General features: G+C 36.5%; 3 protein-coding genes across 3 annotated transcripts; 1 reads left to right on the plus strand and 2 right to left on the minus strand.

The window, feature by feature from the left end:
- On the plus strand, positions 832-1,666 carry LOC107608196. Its single transcript, XM_016310063.2, has one exon. The coding sequence runs from the start codon at positions 1,177-1,179 to the stop codon at positions 1,543-1,545; it is 369 nt and encodes a 122-aa protein (XP_016165549.1). The 5' UTR covers positions 832-1,176; the 3' UTR covers positions 1,546-1,666.
- LOC110264970 lies at positions 6,347-7,206 on the minus strand. Its single transcript, XM_021107663.1, has 3 exons — positions 6,965-7,206; positions 6,794-6,872; positions 6,347-6,742 (listed from the first exon to the last, which is right to left on the minus strand). Exons 1-3 carry the CDS (start codon positions 7,204-7,206, stop codon positions 6,347-6,349), a joined length of 717 nt encoding a protein of 238 aa, XP_020963322.1.
- Positions 8,618-10,375, minus strand: LOC110264971. Its single transcript, XM_021107664.1, has one exon. The coding sequence runs from the start codon at positions 10,373-10,375 to the stop codon at positions 8,618-8,620; it is 1,758 nt and encodes a 585-aa protein (XP_020963323.1).

Here is an 11,494-nt window from a genome sequence, read left to right on the forward strand (position 1 = left end):
ATTCAATAGAATATATAAATTAACATTTTTTTGCAGTATTTTTCAGTTTGAGAAGTTAAAAATTAATTAGTCATAAATATAAATTTTATTTAAAGATTTATCATTAACCAATAAATTATTACTGTATACATAAAATAAAATTTAAATTTCTAATACTTATTTAAACGAATTAATTAACAACTATAATCATTAGACCAACAGGTGCGAATTAACCTAATTTTGTTAGCTAAGATCATAAGAATAAGATAGTAGATATATGAAATAGAAATGTTTATACGGGCCACCCTTTGATATGACCCCACTTTAGCCATGAATGCTTTATCACAAACTACAGCTCATGGTTTAAAAATTTCTCTTCCTTGATCTTCTCACCTCCACACCTTCTTGTCCAATGTCGGTGGTATGTGGCTTTCAACTATTGGATAACACCATTTTCAACCTCAACCATGAATTTGTTCTCATATTACTGGCCAAATCTCGATGTACATAGTAACCTACAATTATGAAAAAATGATATAGAATCTCCAGAAAAAAAAAATTCTATATAAATTTAACCTTATTTAAAATTTTAGTGCACATACAAATCTCAAAAATCACTTTAAAGCTTAACTCATTTGAATTTATTCTGTCCTACTTTATTTTATAAAAATTTCACTCCGTTATTATATATGGATGATATAAATCTGCACTTTAACCTGTTTCACAAAATTTATATAATTAAAATTTAAATATTGTACTTAAAGAATCTATTTAAGTTGATTGTTGACAACTTATTTTATTATTTTTATTTCTTCTTATTAAAATAAATAATTATGACATTTTCAAAAAACCAATTATGGGATTGGGATACATAAAAAGGCAATCCACAAAATAAAGAAATCAACATTCACATCAGCGGATCACCCTTTCCTAAATGTACACTTGGAAAATAACAATCATGAACATGACCCAAACTCCCTATAAAAACCTTTTTGACCAAACAATACACAATGCAATCCACTCCTACAAAACCAAACCTCCTAGAAAGCTCCAAACAACACCCGAAAGATCTTCAACAACACAATAAAACTCACTCCCAAGTCCCAACAACTTCACAAACAAAGAGCAAACATATTACTTCTTTTAACCCTAGCTAGCTACTCACTCATAACAATAATAATAAGAAAAATAACATTCATGGCTAGATACTATAATGATCAATACTACTTCTGGGAATATTTCTCTTTCCCACTTCACCTATGCTTCTTCATGTTCATACTCTTCTTTGTGTTGGTATTTTCTTGGTACATAAACTATGAGTCCAAGTTTGAGGATTTGCTTGTTCAGGTCAAGATCTTGCTAGCACTTGTTCCGCTAATCTTGTTGCTTATTGTACACTGCCTCTCCTCCGAGTCGTTTCCGATTCCTTTGCCGGAGGAGAGGGAGTCGTTGCACCGTGCCGGAGGGTCACCGTGGGGAGTGGCACTCTTGCTTGTGTTTCTCTTCTTCATGATGGCTTACCAATCTTCTTTTCATGAACGATGGTTCCCCTTGGTTACTAGATGATTTAAGTTGCGTGGGTCAACTTTTTTATTTTTTAATATTGAATTGATTTATTCTTTCTTATTATGAAATAAGCCTCGTACTTTATTTTATAACAAGGGAGAATAAATTAATTCATTATTAACGAAAAAAGTCAATATACTTTTGTTTTTATTTTGAGAAGAGGCAATTATATAGAGAGAGTGAAGTTAGTTTTATTTTAGTNNNNCATACATACATACATAAGATAGTCGATTAGTTTATTGCTATATTTGATTTGTAGTAAAGAGTTTGAGTGTATTTTTTGTGCAACAATTATTATTATTGCTTACTGAAAGAGACTACTAATAATTAGGTAAATTATTAAAGGCATACATTGATACATATATATAGCTGCAATCTGCAATGTTTTGATTGCGACGAGGCTTTAGGGGGCCATTATTAAAGTATGATTTTCTATAAATAATGCACCTCTATCCAGTATTTTAGATTCTATGAACCATAACATATATACAAGATTACAAGTGATACCGTATCATATCATATATATCTAATCGATGAAGAACCCGTTATATAAGCCTTTTTTTTAGATATTACGAAAAAAATAGATAATTATATTTTTTGTATTTATTTTACATTGGAATTAACATTAATTAATTTTTTATTTTTTCTAGGAAATGTCTAAAAGTATTAGTACTTTAGGATTTTCCATAGTCTTTTTTTTTGGGATAGCCATAATATAATTTTATTCCTGTTGCTTTGTATGTACTATGTAGTTTGTTTTACACTATTGGACTCACAATTGCGTTCGAGAAATTGTGGAGTTATATATATATATTCATTTCATGGGCTAGTTCAGATTTCAGGACCAGGCTTGTAAAACAGATAGACTGTTTTAAATGGGCGTGGGCGTGAATCTTGTGGTCCCTCAAAAAAAAAACATATCTTGTGGCATAGTCCAAAATCTAATTATTATTTTTTATTTGGCAGAAATTAGTTTTCAAACGCTTGAATATATATATGGCCCAACTTATCAAGTAGGTGTGGTTATTTTTTATTTTGTTTAGCGTGGTTAAATTTAACATATTTTTAATTCCTCTTCGTTAATTTAAAATTTTTTACAAATTTTTTTAAATATCATTGTAAAATTATTTTTTTTAAATTTAAATTGATAAGAGAAAATACATAAATAGTTATATCTCTAATAAATATGATTAATATTTCATTTTTACAGGAATGTTTTGTTTAAGAATTAAACATGAAAATTGATTTAATTCTAAGATTTTATTTGATAGCATGCATTTCTTTTAAAGAATATATTAGTAATTATATTGTTACAAGTTACATCAGAAGGACTAGAAAATTTTCGTAAATGAGACTTTGAATAGCAAGCAAATTTGTGAGCTCTACGTGAAGTTTTAGATTTTGAGTGGATAGGCAATGTACTTGCAAAGACTTTCATGGCTAAGTTAAGGAGTTAGTGTGAATGAGTTCGGGAAAATGGTTCATATCATAAGGTATTTATAAGGAGAAAAATGTTTAGTGGGCCATCAGGAGGTATTCAATAAAGTATTTAAAAATATAAAATAAAATATGTTGTTAAATTATTAGACTAAAGAAACTGAATTAATGATTAAGTAATGGCTAAAAATAATAAATTTTAGAGAAAAAAGACAAATAGGTTTCTGACCTTTTGTCTCGTGGACATTTTCGTCCCTAACCATTGAAAAATATTTTTAAATCTCTGACCTTCACAAAAGTTAGACGGATCAGTCCCTCCATCCAAATACCTCCGTCAGACCCAACGGAAGTCTGACGTAGCTCTTGTAATGCTTGTCACGCGTACGAGTCGCCTGGCAGACTTCCCTCTTACGCGTACGCGTCGCCATGAATTCAACAAATCCTCATTTCTTCATGAATTCTCCACTTTGCATGTTTTTTTCCATTTCTTTCAAGCCATTCTTGCCTTCAAAACTTTAAATCACTCAAACAAACATATCAAGGCATCGAATGGGAGAAAAGTAAATTAAATCTAGCAATTTAATAGCCTAGAAAGCATGTTTTCAATTATTAAGCACACTTAGGAGAAATTCACAAAACCATGCTATTTTAGAAAATAAATATGGAAAAAATTGATAAAATCCACCAAATTCAATACAATATAAACTATAAAATTGTGGTTCATCAACTTTTTCATACTTAAACATTAGCATGTCCTCATGCTAAACTCTTGTGGTTCATCAACTAATATGCAAAATGCGTCTACCTACTTGGTTAAAAATGAATTAATCTCCAAGAACATATATGAACAAGTAGGGCTAATATAGTATGATGATTTATGAATTCCACTAATTCAAATCTCAAAATGAAGTATAAATATACTTGCAAGAAGAAAATTCGTGAAAGCAAGGAACAAGGGATTGAGTATCGAACCCTCATCGGAAGTGTTTGCACTCTAATCTCTATAGTGTTTGAGGATCGATCTTCTCAATTCTCTACTAATCTAGCTTTCTAAAGCTTGCTCTTCTTCTACCAATCAACATATATTCAATACATGGATACACATATCAAGAGGTCTTTTCAATGGTTATAATGGGGTTAGGGCTAAATTTAATTTACTTTTCTCCCATTCGATGCCTTGATATGTTTGTTTGAGTGATTGAAAGTTTTAAAGGCAATAATAGCTTGAAAGAAATGAAAAAAAAAAGATGCAAAGTGGAGAATTCAGGAAAAAATGAGGATTTGCTGAATTCATGGCGACGCGTACACGTGACCCACGCGTACTCGTGAGAGGGAAGTCTGCCAGGCGACGCATATGCGTGACAAGCATTTGGATGGAGGGACTGATCCGTCCAACTTTTGTGAAGGTTAGGGACTTCAAATTATTTTTTAATAGTCAGAGACAAAAATATCCGCGGGGCAAAAGGTTAGGGACCTATTTGTCCTTTTCTCTAAATTTTAATGCCTTCTAAACATTTTTCTTATAAGAAATTGAACGAAGTTAATCTATGAAGAATGACTTGTCTCATAATGGTTCTCTTAAAAGCTTCATCAAGATTGTTGGAAGAGTTATTAATTTGGAGGTTAATAAGTCAATTATTATAATCATTAGATCATGAATGAGGAGCGTATCTATATCTACTCAAAATGAGGACAAAGGCTCCTGTATTATGAATTTATGACCTTACTTCCTTTGGAATGCTAGAAGTAAGTTGAAGAATATAGCCATATTGTTTAAATGGTAGTGACAATTCTCAAATGAAAGTGATGTGTTATGGAAAAAAAGGTAACATTGTGCTATGATGTGGATGTGGGTTTGCCGGTAGAGAAATATATATGTAAGAGAGCGAACAGGCCGTAAAAAGAGATAGTTACTATTGCGGATAGCAACAATGTATTTAAAGAGAAGTGCAATAAGGGGTGGAGGATATGTATTGGCGATGGAACCCAAACTAGACTTTGAAAAGACGAGTGGTCCGGGATAAGAACGCTCGAAAAAATGCTCATTCCTTTGTAACGTCTCATGTCAGAAAAAAAAAGTATGATTAGTGACTGTGACAAGTGGAGTGGGTCAATTTGAATCTAAAACTTCCAACGAAGGAAGAAATTCCTTGACAGAAAAATGGCACAAATAGGCGAGTTTAATAATATTTTGGAAAGTGTTACTTTATGTGCAGGTTATAGGAATAGAGTAGTGTGGATATTTGGCTCGAAAGGGACATATAACGTGAAGTCGTTTATCAATACAGCAACCGGAAGAATTCTAAGAGCTCCAAATGTAAAGCACATATATTACTAGATGTGGAGTGGACTTGTTTTTCCGATGATGAAAATACTTATTTGGATGGTGATGATAGACAAACTGAATACAATTGACAAGCTTGTGAAGAGGAATATCATACCTCAAAGTGAAGATAGGTGCGTGTTGTGTAATGAAGCACGGAAAACAGTAAATCATTTATTGATACACTGTAAATTTCTTTCAAAATTAAGGTAGCTGATTTTGTGTAGTGATAGAGTAAGTTGGATAGGTGCCAAAGACAGAATAACATGGTTCAAAAATTAAGAAAATCAAGAGAAGTGTATAACATGACAAAAAAAAAGTGATCTATTTTTTTCTTGCCTACTATATGTCCAAATTGAAAATATATAGAAATAGGACTATTTTTCGGAACAAAATAATTTATTGAAAAAATGTTTGGGAACAGATTAACGAGTTGGTTAATCAATGATGTGTTAGAAGAAAAGTAAAAAAAAAGTTTGGGAGTGGAGATGACAATAGGAGTAATTGTGTTAGATTAAGAATTGTAAAAATAGTGTAATGAGATTAGAGATGATTTGTATTGATAAATGAGAAAAGATAAACGAATGAAGAACGGTAAAGAGAATGTGCCCCTATTCGAGTTGGGTGCTCACTCCAATTTACAACCGAATCCACTAAATTTTTTACTGAACTCTCATCACATTCTTTCTAATATATTCCTCTCTAAATAACTTGCCAAGGTGTCACAATGATGCCATTTTCATGCCCCTTCTCCTCTCATCAGTTGAGCACAAAATCCTTTATCCAAGTAGGCTTGTTTCTGGTCTTGAGAGCAATGGGTTCAGCTTCCGTTGGCCCAACCTCCAATTCCTTTACTGCTGCAGGAACATGTTCATATTCATTTGGGCTAGAGCTATCAATATTTGGGTTAGAGCTATCAATAATCCTGCCCTCCATAAGGACCTTGTCCTCAAGGTCAATGTCGGAAAACAACATGCAAATCGTGGCTTCATCCTCCCAGGTTGTCTCCTCACGTGGAAGACCTTCCCAATCCACAAGAACCTAAGATCGTGGTCCATCTGGGCTATTGGCAGTGCGGCGGGCCAAAATCGCAAGCGGGTGGGGCCGAAGAGAGGAGGGCAAGTCGGCAGTCGAAGACACCGCCGTAGTCGGGTCGCCGTGGTACTCCTTCAACACAGACACATGAAACACGGGATGCAAGGCACACGCATCAGGTAGCTTCAAACGGTAAGCCACTAATCCAACCTTTTGAACTATCTGATATGGACCATAATAGCATTGATGGAATTTGTTGAATTTTCCCCTTGTGACAGAACGTTGTTTGTAGGCTCTAATTTTTAACAAAACCCATTGTCCCACCTCAAATTGTTTCTCCCTTCTATGTTTATTAGCCTGGTTTTGCATCTTGTTCTGAGCCTGTTGCAGCGAGTAGCGTAACTAGCGATCAAAAGCGGCTCTCAGACACAACATGTCATCAACCTCCCATACAGTAGTAGAGCCAGGGGTATAGCCAGGTATAGTGGGCATAGGGAAGCCATACAAGGCCTCATGGGGGGCATATTGATTGCTGAATGAAAAGATCCATTATAACAAAATTCAACCCAAACAAGGTAGGAGACCTACTTGTGCGGAAAGGAGTGAGTGAAAACCCGCAAATACTGTTCCACTGTCCTGTTCACCACCTCAGTTTGACCGTTACTCTGAGGGTGATAAGCGATACTGTAATGCAATTTGGTGCCGCTAAACTCAAATAGGTTTCGCCAAAACTTGCTTAGAAAAATAGGATCGCGATCAGAAACCATAGTAGTAAAGAACCCATGGAAACGCACAATTGTATGAATGAAGGCTATGGCTGCGTCCTTTGCAGTAAAGCCCGGCTTCAACGCTGAGAAATGACCCATTTTACTGAAATGATCAACCACGACTATAATGGCACTGTGCCCCACTGATCTGGGTAATTGGATAATGAAGTCCAAAGAAACTGCCTCTCAGGATCTGGTAAGGATAGGGAGAGGCTGTAGTAAGCCTTGAGTCTTAGCTAGCACGTACTTAGTAACTTGACAATCTAAACACTGCGCAATGAACTTATGCACATCGGCATGCATCCCTGGCCAGAAAAAAGTATCACTAAGACCCTTGTAAGTCTTAAGCACTCCTCCATGTCCCCCTGCAAAGATGCGTGGAATTCACTTAGGAGCAATTCTCGTAGCCCTTGAAAATCTGGAACCTAAATGCGACCTTGGTATTGTAGCACTCCCTCTGTCACAACATAATCCGGCTCAAGTTTCCCCTATCGCAGTTGCTAGTGCATCCCAAGCAGCTCTTCGCACTGCTGGTTAGCGTCCCTTAAGGATTGCAACAACGAGTTCTGTACCATAGACAAGGCTTCGAATTCCGGTTGGAGAACTGAGTTTGGGTGGCGCGAAAGGGCATCTGCCACCTGATTTAGTTTTCCAGGTCTATACTCAATCACAAAATCATAGCCAAGCAACTTAGCTAGGTAATATTGCTGATCTGGAGTCAGGATGACTTGAGTTAGCAACTCCTTCAAGACTTGATGATCTGTCTTAATAGTAAATTGTCTCCCTAAAAGGTAGTGTCACCATTTTGCAACTGCCTGGGTAATTGCATAGAGCTCCCGGACATAAGCTGAGGCTAGCATCATCTTGCAGTTTATCTTCTTGCTAAAATATTCAAAGGGGTGGCCATTTTGGGTAAGTACCACCCCAATTCTTGTGTGGGATGCATCACTCTCCACAGTAAATTATTTACTAAAATCTGGTAGGACCAGCACCGGGGTGTGAACCATGGCAACTTGAGGTCATGGAAGGCCTGTTCAGCCTCCACACCCCAAGAGAAGTTATTCTTCTTTAACAATTCTGTAAGAGGGTGAGCAATAGTAGCATAGCCAGCCACAAATTTCCTATAATATCCTGTCAAGATGAGGAATCCTCTTAGTTGTTTGAGTGTGTTCGGTAAGGGCCACGCTTGAATGACCTCAATCTTTGCCGGATCAACCTTTACACCGGCCGCACATACAATGTGTCCCAAATAATCGACTTGTTGCTATCTAAACGTACACTTTGAGCGTTTAGCAAATAGACGATGTTGAGCAAGGACATTCAGAGTTAGCTCTAGGTGTTGTAAATGTTCCTCCCACGTCTTGATGTACACTAGGATGTCGTAAAAAAAAACAGCGATGAACTTTCAGAGATATGGCTGAAATATCTTGTTCATAGTGGCTTGGAATGTCGACGGGGCATTAGTTAGTCCAAATGGCATGACCACGAACTCATAATGCCCTTGGTGGGTCTAAAAAGCCATCATAGGAATAGTATCTTCGCTCATACGAATCTGGTGGCATCTTGTTCTTAGGTCAATTTTGGAAAAAAATTCTGCACCAAACAACTCATCTAGTATCTCTTCAATAGTGGGAATATGAAACTTTTCTTTGATGGTGATTGCATTTAGGGCCCGGTAGTCTACACAAAATCTCCAACTACCATCCTTCTTGCGAACCAACAACACCAGGCTCGAGTAGGCGCTCTGACTTTCCCTAATAACCCCTGTTTCTAGCATTTCAGCCACTAATCGTTCCATCTGTTCTTTCTGAAAATGAGGGTACTTGTATGGTTGAACACTAACCGGTTGTGACCCTGGTACTAGGTGGATTTTATGATCAATCTCTCGATATGGCGGCAGTCGGGAGGGCTCGGCAAAAACCTCTTCATGGGTGTTTAAAATCTGTTGCACCTCGTCAGTGACCTGGGCAGCCACTGTGTCTTCTTGGTTAGTCACCATTTTCATATGATAAAGTGTAGTCACCACCTCCGAAAAGACCATTTTTTGCAACATCTTATTGCTGATGGCTTCAAATTGTAGTAGCCGTTCACCCTGTAGCTTAACAGCTGTATTGTTGACAATGAATTCCATTGTTAGTAGTCCATAATGGGTAGTAACATACCCTAAATACATTAGCCATTGGACTTCGAGAACTACATCAGCTCCTTGTAATTCCAAAACAAAAGTGCTCACATTAAATTGGTACCCTTTCATGACCAGCGGAACATCTTCACACAAGGCCCTGCACCCTATAATATCACCATTACCCACTAGTACCTGTAGAGGTACTGTTTGCTTGATCGGAAACTCTAATTTCTCAGCCACTCTCGCCTTAACAAAATTATGAGTGTTACCGCCATCGATAAGAACCATAACCGTTTGCCCTTTGTATGTTCCTTTCAGTCGAAAAGTAGTCGGTTGGTGTTGGCCGACCATAGTATTAAAGCTAATCTCGAGTCTCATAGGTTCAACAACAATGGGACTGTCAATCTTGGGTGACTGGATTACCTCTGGTTCAGGTTCTTTCAATATTTCTTGCCACTCCTCTTCTCCTATTAAACGGTAGCAAGAGGTCTTACAACGGTGCCCCGGAGACCACTTCTCTTCACAATGATAACAAAGGCCCTTTTCTCTTTTCAGTTTAATTTCGGATGCCGTGAGTTTCCTAAAGGGTGGGTTAGGATTTGGTAAGTTAGGTGTTTGTGTGGTGGTGTTTGATGAGGGAGGCATGGTAGATGGTGAATTATTTTTTTGGGCAGAATTGCGAATGGTGTGTGGTTGGGTGACAATGTTTGGTGTAAGGTGTAAAGGTTGAGAGGTATGGGTTGTGGGTGATTTATGATAAAGGGGTGCAGCAGCTGCAAGTTTCTGCTCATGCAGTCGTGCCAACAAAGTTGCGGTGACATATGAAGTTGGTTTGGCTAAGAGTAACTCACACTTTAGATGATCATGCAACTCAGCCACAAATAGCGAAATTAACCATTCTTCACTCAATCCAGTCACTTGATTGGACAATTCTTCAAATTGATTCTGATATTCAGCCACCGTAGAAGTTTGTTTTAGCTCCTTAAGAGTTGCCTTAGGGTCATAAAATTGATTCTGGCCAAATCTTATCAACAAAGCATCCAAAAAATTCTCCCAAGTGTATTGAATATTATTGTTAATTACGCATCTATACCAGGAATAAGCAGATCCACTGAGGTGAAAGGAAAGCATACGTACCCTCATATCACTGGTTACCGAGTACCACTCGAAGTACTCTCGAGCTTTGAACACCCATTACTCCACCCGATCTCCATCAAACAATGGTAGTTCAGGTTTGTATGCCCGATTCAATGGTAGATGAGAGCTTGGACTCCCGCGTGTATAGGAACTACGAGAAATTACTTCTTCATCAAGTTCAGGTTCAGCCCGTTTCATTTTTAGCGATTCCTTTAACATAGTTTGAATGTCACGCATTGAATTTTCTAACTCTTCCATACGTGCACTGCAGGTTCCAAGCTGCCTAGCCACTTCTACGTGATCACGTTGCAATGCAGCAATTTTTGCCAGGCGGTTAAGTTCATCAGGATTGGCCATTCCCCTCTCAATGAAAGCACCAGTTGTTAGATTAAGAATTGTAAAAATAGTGTAATGGGATTAGAGATGATTTGTATTGATAAATGAGAAAAGATAAACGAATGAAGAACAATAAAGAGAATATGTCCCTATTCGAGTTGGGTGCTCACTCCAATTTACAACCGAATCCACTAAATTTTCTACTGAACTATCATCACATTCTTTCTAATATATTTCTCTCTAACTAACTTGCCAAGGTGTCACAGTGATGCTATTTTCACGTCCTTCTCCTCTCATCAATTGAGCACAAAATCCTTCATCCAAGTGAGTTTATTTCTGGTCTTGGGAGTAATGGGTTCAGCTTTCGTTGACCCAACCTCCAATTTCTTTACTGCTGCTGTAGGAACATTTTTATATTCATTTAAGTTAAAGCTATCAATATTTGGGTTAGAACTATCAAATTGATAATACATTCATTTGATAATTGTGTGTTGTGTATAGGAATGATGTAAACAAGTATATGGTGAGAGGATATTTAGATGTTGGTGGAGAAAAAGTGAGGTGCTATATATACTATATAGGTGAGATGGTACAAAAAAATTCAATAGATGTGGCTACTTTAAGTGGCATATAAATAGTAAGTTATGTTATTTTATTAATTATTTCGAATTTCACTTGTTAATAGTTCAATAAGATAAGATGAGTTAGAAAGTTTGTAAATTAAATTTGAGTTTGGAATAATAATAAAAAAATTTAATATTTAAAAATATAAATTGTATAATAGAATTT

Source organism: Arachis ipaensis, chromosome B07, assembly GCF_000816755.2.
Source record: "Arachis ipaensis cultivar K30076 chromosome B07, Araip1.1, whole genome shotgun sequence".
NCBI classification, from domain to species: domain Eukaryota; kingdom Viridiplantae; phylum Streptophyta; class Magnoliopsida; order Fabales; family Fabaceae; genus Arachis; species Arachis ipaensis.

Excerpts from the sequence above, each read along its gene's own strand:
- LOC110264971 (XM_021107664.1), bottom strand. The coding sequence starts at position 10,375 with ATGAGGGTACGTATGCTTTCCTTTCACCTCAGTGGATCTGCTTATTCC.
- LOC107608196 (XM_016310063.2), top strand. The coding sequence starts at position 1,177 with ATGGCTAGATACTATAATGATCAATACTACTTCTGGGAATATTTCTCT.
- LOC110264970 (XM_021107663.1), bottom strand. The coding sequence starts at position 7,206 with ATGGGTCATTTCTCAGCGTTGAAGCCGGGCTTTACTGCAAAGGACGCA. Across the intron at positions 6,873-6,964 it reads GTGAACAGGACAGTGGAACA|CAATCAATATGCCCCCCATG; the intron begins GTATTTGCGGGT and ends CTTTTCATTCAG. Across the intron at positions 6,743-6,793 it reads ATACCCCTGGCTCTACTACT|TTACGCTACTCGCTGCAACA; the intron begins GTATGGGAGGTT and ends TTTGATCGCTAG.